Raw genomic sequence first — 22,860 nt, 5'->3', positions numbered from 1 at the left:
TTAGCCTGTGAAAATCATGATGTCCAGGATGCATCCATTTTTTTAAATTAGAGCAAAACAAAACAAAATCTCAAAGGCCTGTCTAGGTATCACAAATTTGTGCCAATTCAACCATATATGCCCTGAGTCACCTTGCCAAACTACCTACAGATTTGTATCCCTAATAGCTTTTTTCTTTATCCCAGTTTCTCCAGTCCTAAAATAATGGTAGTGACACATACGTTCATGTCCCAAGTTGTGACGTGAAGCTTAATTCATTCAGTGCTCTCCAATGCCAGAAGAGACTTAGAGGTGAAGGGGACCACAGAGAAACACTGACCAGCATGTTTGGGTATTCCTTTGTGCAAAATGGACTTTTAATATTATTCCAAAATGAACACACATGAAAGATTTTTTCAGACTTCTGTATTTCTAATGATGTTCTCTCAGGAATGTCAAAGCTTAAAATCTAAGAAATAATTGCTCTCTAAGTGCATGCCAGTGGCTTGCTCCGCAGATGGAAAATAAAAAACTTATGTTTTCTTGTAAGCACAGGGTTGACACTGGTTTATTTCTTTCAAAAATACTCACAAAAGCCAGGATTTCTCTGTATATATGTGACCTTGATTCCTAGATGGCACATGGACTACTTAGAGATCATGTTACTAACTTATTTGCAGTTAAAGGGGAAAGAAAGGCTAAAATTAATGGGTCACTGGGTATTTTCTTCTGAGAACTTAACTACTTAACAGTAAGAAAAAAACAGTTTACAGCCAGGTGGCTTGAGGGGATATTTTGTTGAACACTGATTAAAAATAATTTCTTCTAAATGAGACCTGACCACAAAATGGGACCATTAACGAGCAGGGACATTCTCACCAGAAAGGAAACTACGCTTGATCAACTCCTGCACCGCCCACAAACCCCAGGTCTTTTTCTCTCTCACATACACTTTCTTTTGCTTCCCCACACCTCCCCCCCCCCAGCCTTTTTCTCCTCTGCCGTTTTCTTGTTCTTAATAGCAGGGTAAATAAGCAGCAAGTGATGCTGAAATGTTTTCGGCCAAAAACAGAGGCCAAACTCCTCTGAGAAAACATTTGGCCTCTGTGGTTTTGTAATATGTTCCAGAACACTGAGTTCACTGAAGAACATTGTGAAAAACTCCCATCGGCTGGAGTGATGCTGGGGAATGTTACTGTATCCCAACTTCCAATTGGTCCATTTCCTGCAGGCCTCGTTAAAAAAAAAAAAAAAAAAAAGGAGAAAAAAAAAGAAAAAAATAGTGCTATGTGGGAGTTAAAACAAGTTCTCATGGGAAAAATGAATGGCAAGAAATTCTAGCTTTAAAAGAAACAGCTAATCTGCTAGTTTGATTGTTCTTCAAAACTTACAATGAACCAATAATCCTAATTAAAACCACTTGGCCTAGTTCTCTAAAGCATCATAGCTTTCTCTATGCTTCGTTTGTACACACCATAGACTATTAGTTTTTTTCTAGTGCTCACTAACAAAGTGCTGACTTTGTTGGGATGGCTGAGCTAATTTCGTGAACTCAGTGTGAAACCTTAGCTAAACAAAATTGTGGTAATTTTCCTTAATTTGTAAAAGTGATTGGAGTGCAAACAAAATTTTCCTCTTGGGTCAATCCTATAATTTTCAATTAACTAAAACTAATCGGCAGGCGTGTACTGAACCTGCATTTTGTTTAAAGGGCTGGAAGGCACTTCTGAAGGTCAGGATGCATTAATTGTTTTTATTTTAGTTTCATTTAGTCCTTTTTAAAAAGCCACTTTCAAGTTCAGGCTGCCTCTAAAAGGAAAATGCAAATTGTGTGAGGTAGGATTTAAGTTAAAATAGCTTTTCTGTATCTATTGTAACTCCGTAAGTAACTACATAAGTAAGAGAATTGTTCATGAACCGCATCACCTTTGATTTTACCATTATTTTTTAGTATTTCATAACTTTCATTTCTTGTATTAAAAATAATGTGTTTTATAACACCAACCTGAAAATGCATATATGGAAACACTTTCCCTACTGGGGCACCTTATTTCCACATTCAGCCATCTGCTTCTGGGTAGATAAGCTAAACTGCTGCCCTCCTTTTTACTGGAAAAGCTAATTAACGATGACCCGAAAGCAACACCAAAATGGGTCCAAGCCATTCTTACATTTAAATCTCCCCAAAAAATCATAAAAACTTTCTTTGCAAAGTCGAGGGGTGCGGGTTTCCCCCCTTTCTTCTCCTTCCACATGCATACCTGCCATTTCACCAGGCCCAGGTGCAGTCACTCCAGTGAGGCGACAGAAAGCAGAGCATAACTTACTGCAAGTAAGAAAGTGCGGAGGGAAAGGCTTCATGGTCACAGTCCAGAGTTCTGGCCGACACTCTCATGTGTTACATGTCACACACCATCAATTTGCACCAGTTGCAATTCGACCCTTTGCTTTTTCATTTGTTCCAACACAGTCAAACGCTGAATGACTTTTTTGATATGGTGTGTATTGTCCAATATACAGATTTCCCACACATTGTTGAAATCATAATGCTCACAAATAAACACACACAGCCTCCTCAAGTGCCTGTTTCTTGGCCAGCAAGGCAATACCTGAACATTTTAAGAGCCAGTTTAAAGAAACCCAGTGCATAATCCCAACTGGGGGAGAGGGTATTTGAAAAAGACAACAGAGCTTTATAAGGCACCTTTCTTCAACTTCCTTAGTGTTAAGAAAATTCAAATGAGAGCTTTGCTGCCCAGCTGGAGCACAGAATTTTCTCCTCTGCCTTGAGTCCCTGTGTATAAATTGACAGCTGGAGCAATATTGGAATTCAGCCCAGTGGAATTCAGGATGCCTCATAGTCACAAGTATTTATGATATATCTTGTTCTTAAAGTTTCAGGGAAAATCAAGGACGAGGAAGTGAATTGCATTGGATTGTGTTGAACCACAGTGCAGGCAAACAATTACAGCAGTAGCCCTGTCTCAAGTGTGAACAACAAGAACATCAAAACCTGGACAAAATCATTAATTCTTGTAGCATGCACACCTTCTGAGGGATCACTGATACACATTCTTTTTAAAAAGTTAGGCTGCTAATTGATTTGTTTTCTAGGCCATTCTTACAACTACTGAGAGTGATTTAACATTGACAGCATCTGCAATGTCCTAGTGCGGAGGTTTTGTTAATAATTCTTCAGGCCAAGTCATTCGACTTAGTGGCCTCAAGTGAGGGAGACCATCCCAAAACACACTGCAAGTCACTGTATCTGCAGCATGGGCTGGGATGAGAGCTGCTTAAGCTCCCTGGAAGTCAGAGACAAGTGTGTTCTGGTGAGATGCGCAGGTAAACAGGCGCCTGCTTTGAACACTTCCAACACTTGCTGGACAACATGAGATGAAGATATTTAGCAGGATCCTTCTTGGAAGGCAGGTTTGTGATTCCACTAGTGTGTCTGGCTCTATGTGCTTGCACTCTTCCTCTTTTTAAGTACAAAAGTATCTGTTTCCCTCCTTCCTCCCCCCTCCTGGGTAAAAAGCTGTCCCATTGCGAGGACAAACAAGCAAGCAAAAATCCCACACTGGCATGTTTTCAGACTCATCCCCACAGTCACCCATTTTTGAATCCAACCTCAAATTGGAGCCTTCAATGATGTCCTCAGCCAAAATAATAAAATGATGAAAGCAGAAGTGTGATACATACCCTTGCAAGTGCAATACATTGCCTACCCTTTTTCTCCACCTTGTATCTAGTACTACTAAAGCATCCTTACCTGTGTAAATGAATCTTCCAGGCGTTCCCTTACAAAACTGCTTAGACTTGTAGGACAATGTGACTTCTACAACCCCTGGGATATGTCGGGGAGGCGTCTGTACGCGGATGGCATGTGGAGTAATCAGCTAGAGAAAACATTGAGAAGGGAGAAGAAAGAAAAAAAGCACTGTTAGATGCTGAACACTACTTTAATAACAGTTTCCTCTCAGATCATAGTAAACAAGCTTTGAAACATGTAATTAACCTGTCAATGTTTGAATACAATCTTGATGTAACCCACACAAAAGCCAGTGACTACAATATTTACAAGCATTCTCTTCCTCAGCCATAACAACATTATTTCTGTTCTCATACATGGCAGGCACTTGCTTGCTAGTACAAGCATTAGTCCTGGTTTAATGCAATAACTTCAGTTACAGCAGCAGGATGCCTGCATTTGCTCAGGTGGACACTGAGGTCATGACAATGTCCAACAAACCTGATTGATAAACGACACGTGGTTACACGTGTGGACATGGCACAGCAAAAACCCAGCCTGAGATTCACTGCACAGCCCAAGCCCAGGGTTTTAAATTCTGGACTGGATTTAAGACATAGTCTCTGAAAATAATAGTAGAGCCATCTAGGAGTTCACCAACTCGTGGCAGGTTAACTCAAATCTCTCTGACAAGAACAGTAAAAAGAGGTACATAGAAAAGGTGACACGGCTGTGTCCAGCAACAAAGATACAGCTCTGGCACATGGATAATCCTCTGACTGTGGCACATCAACACACCTCTAAAGAGGCAAACAAGACAAGACCATAACCCACCTTGACAGTGAGCAAAGCCATGAACACCCCATCCAGACAGTCAACTGCTATATGATCTTAATTGAATCATATGCTGGATTAAGGAATAAATTTCAATAGATTTTTTAAATAAAAAGCTAATTTTAACCTTATTTTACTAGGAACCAAATGTTTCAGCATTGTTGTAAGGTCCTACCAAAAACCAGACTTTTAACCACTTCTTTGTTTAGGGTACAGGAAGGAGAGTATTATCTGTCTGAGAGCCATCTGTGCTACGGAGGGAAATGGCATACACAGTAGGAAGCTCTCCATATTTAAATTAAGAAAATTAATATTAAATCAAGCTGAACATTAAAACCAAAACTACCAGCATCAAATGCTCCAAAAGTTATTCAGATCTACAGAAGCCAGAAGCCATATGTCATATTAGAAATTATCATGGAAGGATTAATGTCTCATTGTTTGTTAGCTCCAAAGAACATGTTTTAAGGCTCTGCTTCAAAATTATGTGATTTAGAAACTTATTTGTTTTTAAAAGAAACTTGCCTTTTTTTTTTCTAAATTACTCACTCTATCAACTGAGTTAAAAAAAAATAACAAAACTAAAACAGAAACAAAACCAAACTTCCAAGGAATGCTTTTACTTAAACTGAGTTGTCTTACAGTTGGGCTGACCTAAGCCTAAAAGTCCAAGTCAATTCTCTCCATGCCCTCAACAGTCAGCAGAGGCAGAAAGCTCTGTCAAATAGCAATTGATTTCCAGTGCTTTAGACACCTCTCACTCATGTTGGGATGAGCCTCTCTATGGAAGCATCTACCTTTCTCCAGTGAACCAAGATGACAAGTTTGGACTAGATGCTTAACTGTAGGCAGCCAAAAATAACTGAGATAAATCCCATCCTCAATCGGTTCTAGTTAACTGGGTGAACTGGCAAGACGAGAAAAGTTTTTTGGCATTTTTAGGGAAAAAATACTTGTGAAAACAGCCAAGGATTTTAATAGTAAAGGTTAAAATGCTCATCTTACTACATCAGCATGAGCCTTCTGTCCCTCACCCCCATTCTGGCATGAGCCATACAGGCAGCTTCTGGTTGTATCTTTGAATTTCCCAGCATTTACTGGTCTGTCACCACTTTAATGTTCCTTAAACATAATTTGTGGCATTTTCCAATACTCATCTTCCCTGGTTCCCAAGAAACGTCTGACCTATTTATGGTCCATTGTTACAGAGAGCTGGGGAGAGTTAGGCAAGTTTCCTGGTTTGTTCTCCACAAACAGTTTGGTTTTCCTTTGTGCTCTGAAGTAAATAAGTTTAACTATGTTTAAAACCACAAATATACAATAATGTCGCCCACACATTCCCAAAGGGTGAACATTATGTCTGAAGTCCTATGGTTTAGGATGCTCAGGATGTATTTTATTCCTCTCTTCTCTGGAACTAAAGCCTGGGAGGTATACCAGGAGAATACATGTGCCTCTTCCTTTAGATTTTCTCCTTACCATCTGTCCCTGCCCACTGTCAGGGACACGGTGCTGAGCTAGGAGGACCTTTTTTCTGGATCAGCCTTCAGTTCTCATGCACACAGAGGGGAACTGGACAGCTTGGTTACATACCAGGAGTTCCCTATATTGCTGTCATATCAAGAAATTGTCTGTAAGGGACAAACAATATTCCCTTATGCATGGTAACCTGCCCTGTGAAACCCACCTTCAGTCTCAAACTCTGATTCCACAGAGCTGCCAGGATCTGTGCTAAGGACTGGGACCAGCTTTCCAAATTGCCCTGGCCCCATTTTGCAATCCCCATGACCCAATGGTGCTGCACAGCTCTGGGCACTCCAGGCCCACCCACAGCAAAAGCAAATCTGCCCTTGACTTCAATAACTCCAGGATTATGGGATGCTTTCTTCTGTACATTGTCAACCTGTGGTCTGACACTGGGAACTCACTCCACCTTTCCCTACCATCCTTTCACACTTCAAGACATAATCTGCCTCATATTTTCACGTAAAGCATCTGGAAGAGGCAAGCTATTACCATCCAGGGATATTAAAAGTAAAGACACCACTTCTGGAAGCCTCTGAGCCCCAAACAGTTGGAGACTGGTAGAGAGTTTTGGTGAAGCATCATGACATGCTCACCCCATTTGTTTTACAGACATCTGTCCTTGCCCAATGCCAAAAACAAGAAACTGAGCAAGATGAACCTCCTCGTGTGGCCCAGCATGACCAGTTGTATGTTCTCACCTCAGCTGGGAACTGTTGGTGGATTAACAGGCATAAAAACAACCATAGCAATGACATGCCAAGAACCAAGAATTCTGGAACATTAGTTATGTACATTTATGAATACATTTTTTAAATGTAAATCTTGAGCAAGGTATTAGCCTGTGATTTGGACACGAACCCACCGGCCAAAATCCCAGATCCATCTTCCTCCTCCATTCCAGCATTTAGCAAAGTGAGAAATGGAGCTGGACATAAAGCTACCTGGCAACTGCATTATAGCTGTTTGGTATAAATTCCTACATCTCATCTGGGACATGCAGTGGGTTGCATTAAAACCTGAGATCTTCAGAATGGTGGGAGGTGCATGTCCTTCAAAATCCAAAACACATTTGGGTTGAATGTGTACAACAAACCTCTTTCTGTGGTTTGTTACTATATTCTAGACATTCTTGTGTGATACAGCATCATTTCACACTCTCCAGAGTGCCAGGTTACTTTCTTTTTTTAAAAGTGACATTTTTTAAGGAGATGTCATTAATCTGAGTCACTAGTTTATTTTTGCATGCTTGAGCTCTGGTTTGTGGTTAGGGAAATGGTGACAATCAGTCATAAATTTGACTTTGACTCTGTGTGAAGAGGACCATTAGGACAGGAATGAAGAAAAATCCCACCAACTGAAGGTAATGACAGCTTTCAGCGAGAACAGAACCCTTAAGGTGCCTATATTTTAAAAAACGACCAATGACTTTGCATGCCTCAATTCTGGGCATCCAGATACTGCTTAATAAGCCCTGGTTTGCAAAAAGAGGGTGCCTACTCATTTTTTAAAAATGAGTCAGAGCTCCAAAATAAGCACTCAAAAACAGAGACTTCCAAAATCAATAACAAACATAAAAAGCAAAATAAAAAACTATGTCACAGAATTTGATTCAGCAGCAGTAAAAAAACCCCAAAAAAACAACAAACCACCAAACCAAAAAATCATCCTCTGTTTTTGTGCTGTACAAAGGTAAAAAAAAAAATGATGTTTCAGTGCTTCATCTTTTCTTAATATAAAAGAAAAAGAAGTTGTTTCCAGCTGACTGTACAGCTGGAGGAATGTTCTTGGCAGGAAAATGTTTGAAGAAATAGTTCATTTTAAGCAAATATTGTGGAATATTTATAAGAAACTAATTTTGTCTTCACAATCTTGTATTTGCCCTGAAACTTGACTCTTGGATTTTCAGCACCCCATAAGAGAGAGAAACAACAGAGGATTCTTATCAGCAGCTCCTATTTGGAATATTTGCAATAACGCACAGCCCCAGAACCTGGGTAAAAACCTACAAATAACAGCTCTGTCTGTCTGTGGACTGCACAAACAGACAGGCAGAGTCTGTCTGGCAAACAGACTATTTGCTGGGAGTTGTCTGTCCAGATTCAGCATGTGCACACGATATACCAACCCTGTTTGTTTGTCGGTTACGAAAGTCCCTTGGAAAAAAAAGGCATTAGGTGGCCCATTTTGCTGAATTCTAAAAATATCACAAGCTCTTAAAGTCATTTTCATAAAGTAATATGGGAGGTACGGATTAATTGAACCTACTGGCTTAGGGTATCTGCATTTCTGCACAAAATTAATGTGACAAATTAAGTTTTTATTTAGTTCTCCCTGGCTGAGAAAGGTTGCAATTATGTTAGACTGTTTACAGCTAAAATATATGTTTAAATAATAAATATGTGTTTCAGAAACCATTTTAAACCTCCTTTTTTTTAACACAGTCAACTCCATTTCAAGCATATAAATATTTCAATTACAAAACTTGAATACATGTAAAATAAATTAAAAATATATTATTTACATTTCAAATTATTTATAACATATACTGCTTGACAGCAACAAACACTCTTCAAATGAACAATATTTTTTTTTTTGCTTTTAACTCTGCTTCTGAGCTGTGGTAGGATTTATATTTTAAATATCCATGCAGCTCAGGTATTTACATGGATTTTGCTATAATAAAATCTGAGTAATATAGGACCTTTACGATAATTATCTTCACAGCACCTCTCCAAAGAAGGTGACTAATCTTATTACTGTGTTAGAGAAAGGGAATTGAACTTTAAGGAGATTATGTGATTTGCCCAAGGTCCCATGAAAAGTCTGTAGCAAAATGATGCTTAATTTAAATATTAGACTTCATTCCCCAAACCACCTGCAATTATAACTGAAAGTGAAGCTAGAAAAATCCATGTGAAAATGCTCTGCAAGACTCACTCTTTTTCTTTAGTTACTGCCTATCTGGTTTTGTTTGGGATTTTCTGCAGCTCAGTTAAAATTATGTTTTCTTTGGATTCATAAAACCACTGGATGAACTTTAAAATTCATCCAGAATTCAATGACAAAATAACCTGGCCAGGTTTGCTTAAAACTGGGCCTGACTGGCAACTCAGGATGAACCTGCTCCAAGTTTAAAATGGACTGAAATTCAGAGGATTGACAGTTCAATTTTATACTCTTAAAATAAAACAAAAATATTCTTCATGGGTACTGAAAATGCTCTAGACATTTTTAGAAATGGGAAGGCAAATGAAAGAACTTATTTTGTACTTCATAGGTGGCTTGTATGTGTAATTTGAATTATTTATAGATCACTATTATTTAGGGATCACTCAGACAGCTCATGCATTTCTGCACTTGTTTATCATGTTTGTCTGCTGCTTTTAGAAAGAATTTCTCTTCCCCTATAGGATTTTCTACTCCTCTCATAGGTTATGAAATAAGGAGCAATTCTGTAAGGGAGAGACAGTGACACATTTTTCACTCAAAACCAGCTTGCAGCCCCTTACAGCATTCACAGCCAACAGACTGGCTTTGGTCTGGACCTTCTCTAATATTATTAATTTTATGACAAGGCCTTGCAACCATCAGCAACAATGTTTTGACCAGCACTCACTCTCCTGAGATTAGAAATTGCCAATTAATGGCTTTTTCTAATAAATAGAATCAAGATTTATAATGAAAGATCCAATTCTGCAGTACCGAAATCAGAGCACTTTCCTCCCAGCCTCTTCACCTTTCCCTGTTAAATGTCTGTAGACATAATGGCTTCAATACTAACACACAAGATGCTTACACTGGACCCAGGGGGCACTTTCATGATCACATAAGGGCTTCAGAATAGGGCTCATTTACTATATCTCCTTTTCTGGAATGCCCTTTCATCCACACTTGTCCTCAAGTGGAAGGATGAGAGAGGGAGAGAGAACAGTGAAGCCCATGAAGGACATTAGAGAATACTCTTCACATGGAAAAAATGCTGCCATATGTGCAATGGAATCAGTAAGGGGAATGTGCTGAGTATGAATTAAGCTATACTGTTGATATAATAGTTACAGGACATGAGTTAAAGCAGCAGAAGATCCTCTCGTTACTGGGAAGCATTGTACAGATACTTTAGAGAGGCTGGTTTGTTGGTTAGCATGTTTATTTCAGTATTAAAATAATGAAAACAACAATTTCTTGTTAAACTTCCAAAATGCTTTTGAAGAGCCATAAATGCAAAAGGTAAACCTTTCCTTGGAGCTGCCTCCCTGTGCCCGTGGGGAGCTCTGCCATGGCTTCTATGGCCCTGCACTCTGGATGTGGCTGCTCGGGCGAAGCTGCCTGGGTTTTAACTTTTCACAGGCTTTTGGGGAATACCAGAACCCATGATTAATTATGTGCAGGGAGAAAAGAGGATTTAAGGAACTGGAAGAAATAGCGATGGCAAAAAGTGGGTAAGAAACAAAAAAAAAAGGTTACTGTGAAAACCACAGGGGCCCCTGCTAAATATGATGAGCCCACTGTGGATAAAATACAGTGTATTTGGTTGCAATTATGATCAAGCATCCACACTTTAAGGATGTGCTATTCAGAGGTGCTGTATTTCTGCAATCTCCACCTCATTGAGCTGTAGCTGCAAGCAGCCAATTTCCCTGGAAAGCAGGATCACCTAAATGTTTGTTTCCTGTGGGCCCTTAGCTATTGTAGTGCTAAATGCAGAATTATTCACGTAGGCATTTATCCTTCCCTTTTCTTGTAATAAAATCCACTGAGCTAAACTCTGGGCCGGTGAGAGGAGATGCAAATCCCCTGGCTATAATGGATTTCTGCCACAGGTAAATTTGACTAATTATTTTCATAAACCTGAATGAGGAAAGGATTCATGTCTCAACATTTGTTGCTGATTTAGCATGTGGCATAGAGAAAGGACAGGCTGGCTATAAGCGAGACAAAGCTATTAGACATTACCGTTCAGACAACACCTACCTCACTCCAAACCAGCATGGTGCCGAATATGACCTGTAACCCATCAAAGAAATTGTCTCCTATGATGATGACAGTGGCACCTCCTGTAGTCCATCCTTCACTTGGACTGATGGCTTTGATACATGGTGTAGCTGCTTTTCAACACACATGAAAAAGAGAAGTATTCTGCTGTTAGAACCGGATTTTAATGATAGAAGACGTGAGAAAAATAAAATAAAAGGAGCTTTCATTTCCCCCCTTACTAACAAAAAGATTTCAGCAATCATGTTCTTTCTAGTACATGTGCATGACCTCAAACTATATCTTTGGAAGCATTTTTTTTCTCAATTAATTTCTGTTTGGTTTTATTATCTGCGTTAAAAAAAATTTTTTTAATCCTACATTAACAAAAAAAATCACAGCATGATGGGCAGAGACCAATTGGAAATCAGGACAAATCCCTTTTTTTATTCTATATGAAATGTGCATGATCTGAGTTAATAAAACAATCACTGGTAAGTCTTCTTTGTTATCTATCAGAACCCAAATTCATCGAGGAAACTCCCATAAATATTATGGAAAATATTGGCTAAATAATAGAGGGTGTAACCCTCAGCATTTCTTTAACTATTCTGCAATCAGATCCAGGTTGTTCGAGTATTAAAGCATCCTGCCATGATTAATGCTTTGGCTACTACAAAAAAACCCCACACCAAACCCCACAGCCCTGCCATCCAGTCATTCCAGTTGCGTTGCATCTACGGGATAAATGAGAGGCACTGCTCAAAGTAGTCACCTTAAATCTTGGAGTAGAACTTCTGGTTTAAGATGATGTAAGCAGAAGCAGGCTCAGCTCAAATATTGGTGGGCTAGGGCAATATAAACACCCACACACTGATTCTCCTTCTCTGCAGTAATGGGGTAACTCAGAATTTAATTGTCCTGAAGCAACAGGAATAACATGACTTAAGTTAGGCAAAAAGCCCTGGGTAAGTTTTTGCTGTGGAGTCTCATGGTGGTCACACAGGTTGATGAAAAGAAGCCACTCCACCCCAAATGCCACCAACTTCTCCTTGATCAGCCAGCATGAGATGAGAACATCACATCACACCATTAGGTAACATTTAAGTAAAGTGGGTACTGCAGTAATTTTATTAGTAATGAAAAACAGGTTGAAGGAGCAGCCTAACTCCACCAGTCAACATCAGCATTGGAAAGAAAGATTCTTTTCTTTAGGTATGAACTCAGGCCTCAGCAGAGGGAAGGGACTGGCTGTACTGCAAACTCATGAAGGGCTGCCATTGCCTGTTCTGACTCTGCAATGTCAACCAGCAGAACTTCATTAGCTGAAAATATATGTATGAATATATATATGTATGTATGCATATGTACCTCTCCTTTTAGGGTTGCTGGCATTTGGCCATGAATTGCTACGTGGTGGGAAGGCTGGCTGAGCTGCTAATTTGGTTTGTGACTTGGAGTATTTGATGATGTTCTGAAGGAAGAGCACTCAGGCACTTCATCCTAGTAAGGATTTACTAGGAAGATAGGAGTGTGAAAGCCACCCACATGTTAGCACCATACAGGATAACACCCTTGCACCCATGAGTTACTTAATGTGGCTGTGTGGTGAATTACTTAATGAGGCACAGCCCCTGTCCTAAATTCTTCTAATTGTAAAGACAGAAAATTAACTCATTCACAGAAGCCTAATTTAAAATGCTCCAGACATAAAGTGCTAAAGAGACCCTGTGCATCTTTATGATTATTTAGTGAAGTTCTGGTTGGTTGAAGCTAATTGCAAGAGTCAATGTGGCTGCTGAGAAGGTCCTTCCTCCCAGCCCCGGGGCAGGGCGGGTGGGCGCGGAGCTGGGAAGCAGGAGGGAGCTGGAAAGGGAGCTGTTGAGTCACCCTGAGTAGTGAGTGTTTCTGTGGACGCTGCTGCACTCACAGCACCGGGGATGGCAGGCATGTATGGGGAGCAAACAGACCCTGCCCTTACCTACGAAAGGTTGTAAGTGTCAGGCACAAACTTTTCCACTACTTAAGCTGATGGGGATGCCAGCTCCAGTGAAAAACACAAACAGGCAGAAAAAGAATCATTACCCTACTCCAAACTCGGCAGAGCACAGCCATTAACTTTTACATGAGCTAACAAAAGAAACATCCCAACAGTATCGTCACGAAAATGTAGCGCGCACACAGAAGTAACTTCAATATGTTTAATTTGGATTCAAGTTACTTGGATAAAACTGTGTATAAAAACCATTGCAATGTCCAAAAGCAAATGCTTTCCCTTCAGCCAAGCTCACAGCAACAGATTTACAGTGAAAGCAGCTTTTCAAAATGCCATCTAGCCCTTTCATAGGATCAAACTTTTTCATAAATAAAAATTAAAATCACTTCCAAATTACACCCTTTCCAGTATTCCCAGTTGATTGTGGACACAACCCCCCACAATAAAACCCAAAGATAATCAGTTTCCCATGTGTCAGAGAATGAGCTACTTTTCTTAAAGACTACAAGCAACATTTTTTTCCTAAATACCAGTGAATAAAAACTATTTGAGACCATAAGCCATTAACAGAAAACATATGCAGGCTTTGCTGAAAGGGTTGTCAAACACTGGAAGAGGTTGCCCAGAGAAGAGGTTTAGTCACCATCCCTGGGGGTATTTAAAAGCAGTGTATATGTGGCACTTGGGGACATGGTTTAGTGATGGGCTTGGCAGTGCTGGGTTTACAGTTGGACTCGTTGATCTTAGAGGTCTTTTCCAAAGTAAATGATTCTACGATTCAAAATTATAATTCAATTCATCTTTAAAATAAAAGCAAGATACCACTGTGCAGTTACAGGTCCCCACAAAAGTTCTTGTATTTACCTTGTGATGTTCTTTGCAGTACCTGCATTGCACTCAGGGGTACAAGGTGCTGCACTGTCTGTTCTCCTCGTGTATTTGATTCTGATACTTTCTACATGTATTTGATTCCTATCAAATACATGCCAAGTCTCATCCATGGCAGCTGGGGGACTTTGGCAGACACAGGTCTCTGAGTTGAACTGGGGCTGTGAGTTGTTCACTGGGACACTCGCGCCCGCAAAGTCAATGTGACCAATCACACGTGTAATCTCATTTAAATATGTAGAAATTGTGCTGAATCAGTGCCTCATCAACACTGCTGGCAATAGCCCAGGACATCTCCTCTGAGGATGAAAAGGCAGGACTTGGTGGTTTAATAAGCAGGACAGGATGGTACCCTTTGCAGGCACAGAATGAGACGGAGCGAGAGCGCTGTCCATTCCCAAAAGATTTCAGGGCATTATTTTCCCATATCACAAAAAACAGTGGGACCTCCCAACTTTCCCCACACAGCTGCTCTTGTTTTACAATGCAAGTGTCTATACAGATTGGAAGGGCTGCAGAAAGGTGCTGCCCTGCCAGGGATGCGGCACTCAAGGGCTGCATCCCAAGGAAGCCTGAGGAGACGTGCTGAGGGAGGCATCCAGACTGCTACCTGTTTTTGAAGGCACAAAATATGTTTATACAATGACATATTTGCAACAACCAGTGTCATTCAGGACATTGGTCTTACTAAAACTTTGCCCTTCCCAGGCCTTTTGCTTGGAGAACCAAGGATGATGGAAGAATTGGGTCCCATTTGCAGCATCACCACAGGTAACACTGGGAGGGGGGCAAGGCAATGACCTCAGCTCTATTTATGCCCCTGGTACAAATGTCTGGCCAGTTCAGGCCCTCAGCTCTTCATACTTCTTCTGTTAATCATTTGGCAACTTCCAAAGTGCTGTCTGGAAGGTGTTTACTTCTGTGCAACCCTAGAAAAACAGAGCTAGGCAGAATAATCTTTTCACTTGGAGACCTTTTTCTACATTTTGTTTTGGTCAGAGGAGAAACCAAAATACAGAGCTTTTTCTTTTTTTTCCAGAATGCAAAGTTCCAGAATCTCTATCTGAAATCAACTAAAACACTCTTCAATATTTCCAAGAAAAACAAAATGTTTTGTTTCAAAATATTATCACTTCTCATGCCCTTCTGTAACACCAAAGCATCATTTCTAAAATGGTGTTTTTAAAACAAATAGAAATAAGCTACATAAAATTTAGTTTTTTCTGTTGAAAAAGAGATTTTAGTCAAAGTCTGAAGCTTCACTGATAGAAAAACACAGTGAAGGACCTTAGACCAGTTCTAATAAAGGCAGTGACATGTACAGAATTGATAACATGAACAGACTTTAAGTCTGGAGAACAATTATAACCAAAAAAAGAATAATTACACGTTCCTACACATATAAACTTTTTTTAATTTTTAAATGAAAAACTGGAAGCCCATTGCAATCAGAACAAAAAGAGTTTGGTAGCCCAACTCTCAGACAAGATTTTCAGACTTTCTAGTGTGCGAGCATTACATTCACTGCATCTTTTCAGAACAGTTGTGGGGCTGAGGAAAAACTAAATATCACCCTCCAACTGCAGGCACAGACCTTGCAGCTCCTTGCTGAAGGTGATGTGGTCACATCCTCCACCTGCTGAAATGGCCCAGCAGTTGAGTCTTAATGAGCTGCCCTCCTTCTTTGCATAATATCAAGGCAAATCAGTGTTCACATCTGACATGTTTCATTGTGCTGCTCCTGCAGGTCGAGCTCACAGATAGAGGTGTCAGAGGGAGGCACTGCAATCTCAAACTTATTGAAGCCAACGGGAATTTTGCCACTGACTTCAAAGCTAAGGTCTCTATCGATAAATGTTAAGGATTTATGAGCAAAGTCCTTAATGACCTCAAGGGAAATGAGGTTCTTATGAAGTCTTCATCTTTTCTCAGAATACACATTGTTAAAATCTTGTCACCCTCCATGCAAAGGATGGCAGGTACCAACTGCAGCACACAGGGAGCAAAACCGAAAGTTTTTTGTTGTGTGCAGTGTGTGTCGGTGTGTTCCTGTGTTCCTGCAACTCCCAGCTACTGATATACAGGGGATTTTTCTTCCTTCAAACTGTGACAATAAAATGATTACCCCACCACAGTTTAGCATAATGGTTCAGAAATGCTCATGGCATATTGCAGAGTTAAAGTGGAAATTATTAGGTAGCTCTTCTTTGTTATAATAATGATCACTCCACAAATAAAAGCTCTTCTCCCAAAGGTACTGCAAGGCACAAAATGCTAATTCTGAAGATTATGTGCGCGCTTTTATTAAATATTACTATGCCCTGTTTGTTTGAGGGCTTCACTGCTCTGATTGTTTTATGAGTGCCATGTTAATGTCAGCCCCATCTTGCTAGCAGCAGGCACACATTTTAGCTTTTGTATGAGAGTTGATCAAAGGCCACGTGCTGAGGGAATTGCTGAGAAAACACGGACAAGCGATAAAAATCTAACAGATTAATTGGTTTAAATTTCATTTCAGGGCGTTGAACTTTGGCTCAGGACACGAGTACTACACTACCAGTCAGGGCCTAATTACCACATTTCCAATTTGCCTCTGAACAATGCTTGGCAGGGAGAATAATAACAGTACTAATAATACTAATAACAATAATAATAATAACTAAACAACAGCAATGATGTCTCCTCTTAGCTTCTTGTACATGTTTAACAACCAACTTTGTGTGCAGGCAATTGCACCAGGAAATTGCTCTCCCCTACACCCCCACCCACCTGCCCTCTGAGCATTTCTACCTGCCTCAAATAACGCCTGATGACAGAAGAAATAACAGACACCCTCAGGAGCATCTGAATTTACAGAATCAATAATCTACCAATTCCAGTCCCTCATAAACACACAGTGGACATTTCATACTCTTAATTAGGGACCTGCATTTCTAAACAGAGATAGCTTCTTATCCTCCAACAGAAATGATCTGTTCCACTGATAGAAAACAGAGGCCAGAGGGGAAAAAAAGCATATTTACCACAAAGTTTATGGGTGGCCTTGGAATAAGGGTTAATTGAGCTTAGAGGTAAATGTTCACTGAGGTGAATTAGTGGGATGCACAGCTATCAGCAGGGCTCTGGGACTGCTCTTATTTAGCTTCTGAAATGTATTTGCTCTATGATTAATATCCAGTTTGTGCTGGTGACTGTAAGAATGACCTCGCCTGCAGTTTTTATCATGAAGTGTGGTTTCATCCTCTATTATTCCATAGATGAGGCTCTGACAACAGTTGCTGCATCACAACAGGAGTTTAAATGATGGGGCACATGCTTTTATTTTTCTTCTCTTTAAGAGTATTGTGACACGCAAGGAGAGTTGCATAAAGGCAGTTAAAACTGGAAATTAAGAGGAACAGGGAATTTATGTCTCATCTTAGAGGAAGTACTGAAAATATCTGGAGTTTAATTTAATTTTCCTTTTTTTTCCTTGCGTAAAACCTAATTCCCAGCTAAATAAATAAATGAGCCACAGATTAACCCACAGTTTATGGGTCTGATCCTGCAACCTGTTAAATGCTTTCACCAAACTACTGCTTTTCAGAACATCAACACAAATCAGTTTTAAGCACTCAAAACCATCACTTACTGAAGTTGTGATTCAACAAACCACTCAAGTCAGTGCTTAACAACCCAGCTGAAGAAGTTGCAGAGTAAGGAGCTCGATTTTTTAAGATAGTTGGGCAGTGCCCTATGCAAAGCTGCCAAGAGCTGTGCAGTGTATATGGAGCTGGGGCTTCCCATTTCAAAACAAACTGAGGTTACATGTGGACCACCCTGTGCAATGCAGGGCTCACACAAGACACACCTGACACAGGAACCAGCAGCAGCAGAACCAACACACCAAGGCCAACACGCTGATCTCAGGAACTGAGTGCTGTGGCTGCTCAGTGTTGGAGGCAGTCAAACACAGCAACAGCTCATGCTAACTCTGGGATATCTACAGCATTTTTATATCATCTGGTGTAGATCTTCCCTCAGGTACCTCACAGCTATTGAAAACATGTAGGGTTTGTCACTCTGAGCAAGGCAGTGCCCAGGAATGATCTGAACATAAATTCTTTTCCCACAGTACTCTGCAGCACTTGTTAGAATGCTCAAGGCCTCTTTTGATCAGCAATTTTAGATTGGCAAGGTATGTTTCTCCTTAGAAGGGAATAAAAACATTATTTCTTCCTTTTTTGAATTATAAATTTACATAGGTGTTACACAGAAGAGAAGGGTTATTCCATTGATCACTGGTTTTTTGGATCTTTCACATTAAGCACTTTAATAGATCAATTTTAACATGAGAAAAATGTGGGGTTTTTTTTCAGAACCAAAAATTATCGTTTTTCCAAAATTTACTAGTTTGAGAGAATGAACCAACTATTTGGGGGGCAGGGGTTGAGCTGGGCTGTTTTGTTGAGGGGAAGGATTGTTTGGGGTTTGTGTGGGTTTATTTTGTTTTTCCCAAAATAATGTTCTCATTCCTGAGAAGCAGAGTTGCCACAGTCTGCTCACCTAATCTGAGCATGCTGAAAGGGTGAACCCTAAAATGTTTGGTGCCCAGGCAAAGGTGCCACTCCAGCCTGGTATGTGGAGGCATTCTTGGAGCTGTATCCAGCGCAAGCAGAAAGCAACCAAAGTTTGTGAGACCAGCTTGCATGGGCACAGTCTGCAGGACCAGCCCAAAGGGTCAGTCATGGACACTTCAGGGAATGGTCAGTGTTTTTACATATTGTACCAGAGCATTACATCTTCACTCTTAAGCTAAACAATGTGTTTGCTGTTTATCTTACTAAAGTGATGATCTTCCTGCTTTCCTTTCGCGTATCACAGCCGGCTCTCTCTCCTATTCTCTGCTGACAATAAGCAGCTGCTGTGCAGGAAACAGGGTAACAGAGGTTTCCCTCTCCAACAGATAACTCACGCAGCTTTATGCGACACAGGCACGAGGATGTGATGCCCTGCTGCCCCTTCCCAGCTCTCTCCTTTACGGCATCTTGATATTTGGGACTTAGCATGTGCGGGCTTTAAAGATTACAACACCCTGCCAAAAATGGCAACCTCCTCCTGGTTCTTCATGACATCTGCACTGGGTGAAATCACTGAACCAAAAATATACGCGCCGTGCAAGCCCTCCAGGCTGGGGGAAGGGAGGGAAGGTTGCCTTTGTTTCTGTTTTCCAATAGTGAAATTAAAGGTCTTGGCTGTGAATTTTCTGCCTAACATTTTGGATGCTCAGTTCCCATTAATGGGAATTGAAAATGTAAATTACCTGGGATAATATTCCACCTACAATCAATACTTAAGCCAGTGTTTCTCTTTTATCCTTGCTGACGCCTCAGCCAGCAAAGTTACATTTTATGGAGTCCTCTGTGTTTCTCTTTCCTTAATGATTTCCAAAGCTCTCAGTTGTTGATCAGTGCCTAAAAAATGACTGCATGGAAAAAGGAGGCAATCCAGAATAATGGGAGACCTGTTACAAAAAATCTCTGTTGTGTATTTTACTTAAAATGTTTCCATAAAATATTGATTTAGTTATCTCTATATGATTGCAAGAAATGCATTATCATTCATTCTCTTAAACCCTTTCACATCACAGAGGAAGTGCTGGGAGTTTTTTTGCTTATTTGTTTTTTTTGTTTTGTTTTGTTCTACTTTTAGAGCTACCTCCAGCTTTCCAAAAATTAATAAAACAGCCAGAATCCTTAATATCTTCCTGCAAGTCAGTAAAACTTGACCTTCAAAGAGAGGTCTGTCATGTTTGTTTGGCAAATAATAAATTCCCCAAGAAAAATGAAATGTTGCAAAAACAGTTAAAATTATGTTAAATTAAATATGTAGGCTCAGTCAAAACATTAATATATAAAAACAACACAGGTATTATTATTCTTGAAAAAAATATATGTACTCTCTCTCTAAATATATATACACGTTTCAAGAAGCCTAACAATTTTATTGTGAAATTTTTTTGCCACACTGCTCTGATTTTTCGTTCCCAGGAAATTTTGTGCAGGTTTTGAGCTATGATTTTTGCGTTCATTATTTTTGCCCCAGAATTGGAGGACTTCCATTTTGAGTCAACCATGAAGAAACTGTTGTGGGTGGCCTTGGCCAAACATTGCTCCCTACCTAAATCAGTGCAGCCTCTCAGCTCCAGCACTGTCACAGTCTCTGTTCTCTTGAGCAGCTCAGGTTCACAGGGACATGCACTGGACTGGGAGATAAAACAGCACATCCAAGAATATTGGATAGGGCCTAATAAATGTTGGCAGCACTTCCAGCTCCACAACTGGGGCCACATTTGCTGAGACCCCAACACCAAACCAGTGACTGCTCTCCTCCTTCAGGGATGCACAGACTTATTTTGACCCGAAGCAAGACAAATGCTTTCCTATGAGCCCCCAAATTATTGCACTTCTATTTCTTCACTCCTTCCTCCAGCCCATGGCGTTACTTGCAAAGGCACAGGAATGATAAGGCAAAGCCAAAGGCAATACCATGTAGGGGATGAAGGTGTGATACATGCATGGGATTGCACTGTTGTATCTGAATACGGACTTTAAAAGTTTTGTTAGTAAAACAGTGAAAAAAATCCTTAATGCTTCCTTCATTTCAATTTCAACGGCTTCCCACTGATTTAACTTCCGCTGATGAAGTTACAGAGCCCAACTAAGCAAATATGACTATTCAAAACAATAGGTATGTCCAGAGAGGAGACTGCATCTGGTTAAGTGCACTAAAGTTTAAAAATAGTTGCACTGATGCAATTTCTGGGTGAGGATAAAGGCAACCTTGCGAATGGAAGCCCAAAATGTGCAATATGAATCAACCCTAAAAGTTTGTCAAAACAAACATCTCTGCATAGCTCACATACTCCAAATAATACTTAATTTTCCTGACTGGTCCTTCAGGATCCAACAAAGCATTTTATAGGATGGAACCAGCCATTTGTTGAATGTTAACCCTGTTTTGCTGAATCCCAACCTAACAGAAGGGCAGGTGGGTGAATTTCTGAATTCCAGGTTTGTTTTACCCTCACTCTAGTCTTGTTTTCTCTCTTTTATTTTCTATCAGTATCTTAACAAAACAATGAATCTGTCACAGCAAATCTCTCTAGAGTTAGAACATGGGACTAGATAAAAGCACCTTGGCCACAGCACCTCCTCTCTGTGAGGTGTACAAAGCTCAGCATCCAGAGTACAACAGGGGTGAGCCCTGATGCTCTGATGTACACTGGTATGTTATGGCCACATTGGCAAGGTTTAGCTGATGATATAGAGAAATTATTTTAGATGAAACACAGACTTCAATCAAAATCTAAATTCTCACTGCCAAACTAAATATTAGTATCAAATAAATTTAATGGAATCTTTCACTATCACAAAATAAAACCCAGAACTGTGCTCCCCCAAAATTAGTTAAAACTCCTGCTATGTCATACAGCACAACAATCAGAAATTCACCTGAGGTGAATTCTAGAGCAAACAAAAAATGTATTTTCCAGATGAAAACAAGATCCACCTAAAATTAATTTTTAGCTGAGGTCTCTTTGTTCAGCAGAATTGAGAAAGTCTGCCCACAACAGAGAGCTCACAGTAATCGTCTTTCAGAAACAGAACAACCCGCACAGAAACACAAAGCAGTCCTGCCAGGGACAGGGAGTGCCTGTAATCCACTTTCTTCAAGGGAAATTCAAGTACCCTAAGAGTTCTTATTCCTCATCTGATTTCTCTCACAAATCACAGGCTCTCTAATGCAATTTTCTGGAGTCTGAGAATCATAAAGTCAAATATGAACAAGTCTAGTGGAAAATCTGTGACGCTAATCTTGGCCTACGTTGTACTTTTAACAGGCACTGAATTTGTGCACCGGATTATCCAGATGGCCATACAGGAATCATCCTGATAGGATTAAACCTTTGTGCTGAACTCTGCTCCATCTGTTCTCAGAGGCTTGCCTATCACTATCAGAATACGAATGTTCAGCCGATGTCTAACACCACGACTGAAAGCCCCTATTTACCACACACACACACACATATGTATATGTGCACACACATATCCTTGAGTACTTGATTAGTAATGTGAGATGAAGTTACCCTGAAGTTTACCACTAAAGAAACATATTGGTTTTATTATTCTTTTGAAGAACAAAGTATGCTATATCTAAATTCAAACGAAAGAGCATTTTTGTTGTTGTTCTGGGACTTGTTCAATTCATTAAACTATAATACTCCCATAAATTTATAGATGAAGGCATGACTAAACATAAAGCAGCAAGGCTCTTCATCTTTGAAATCTATTAGCGTATGAGGATGTATGACACAATTGCACTTTGAAGATGTCATGGTTAAATATTTCGGATTAAAAACCAGCCAACAACAAAACACATGCATGCACACAGCACTGGTAGCTGTTATTTGCAGCTCAATCTAGTCACAGCCCAAGAGCAAAAAAGTAATAATCAGTCCCAGTAAAAGAAAAGCTTATTCCCATTAATGTTGCTTTCTGCTTTTATTATCTATTAATGACACTCTCCTGCATTCATTGTTGCAGCCTGCCAGATGCAGCAAAGATCCATATTCATCATGTGCAAAAAATTGTGCTTAGGCTGTCTCTGTGACAGGTTACACAGAGCTGCCAACAGAGAGCCCGAGGTCCGATGCACGGCCTTGGGTTTCCAGGCCCTGGGCCAAGGGAAAAGGTAGAAAATCTGGCTCTTCTGTAGGAAAAGCATCCCAGTGATAAGAAGGTTTAACTAAATTTCTGTCCTGGACAGAAATACACTGCAAACAAATGACTACCTGGGATGGAAAAGGTGGATAAGAAAAAAAAATTATAATAATAATAATAATAATAATAATAATAATAATAATAATAATAAT

At 40.0% G+C, this 22,860-nt stretch overlaps 1 protein-coding gene across 8 annotated transcripts in view; it reads right to left on the bottom strand.

Annotated features, from left to right (window-relative positions):
* The window catches only part of EBF1 (EBF transcription factor 1), a 274,437-nt gene that overhangs the window by 59,316 nt on the left and 192,261 nt on the right, over positions 1-22,860 (bottom strand). For 4 of the 8 annotated variants that reach the window (XM_027682769.1, XM_027682772.1, XM_027682765.1 and 1 more), the window contains exons 9-10: positions 11,063-11,196; positions 3,752-3,878 (exon numbers count right to left, since the gene is read on the bottom strand). In XM_027682769.1, the coding sequence (XP_027538570.1) occupies positions 3,752-3,878; positions 11,063-11,196 (261 nt within the window). The remainder of the gene's footprint in view (positions 1-3,751; positions 3,879-11,062; positions 11,197-22,860) is intronic. The other 4 variants (XM_027682771.1, XM_027682773.1, XM_027682766.1 and 1 more) reach the window with 1 other exon arrangement.

Source organism: Neopelma chrysocephalum, unplaced genomic scaffold, assembly GCF_003984885.1.
Source record: "Neopelma chrysocephalum unplaced genomic scaffold, ASM398488v2 Primary Assembly neopelma1_63, whole genome shotgun sequence".
Taxonomy (NCBI): Eukaryota; Metazoa; Chordata; class Aves; order Passeriformes; family Pipridae; genus Neopelma; species Neopelma chrysocephalum.
Note: the sequence above shows the minus strand (reverse complement) of the source record. Positions and strands in the feature narration are given on the sequence as shown.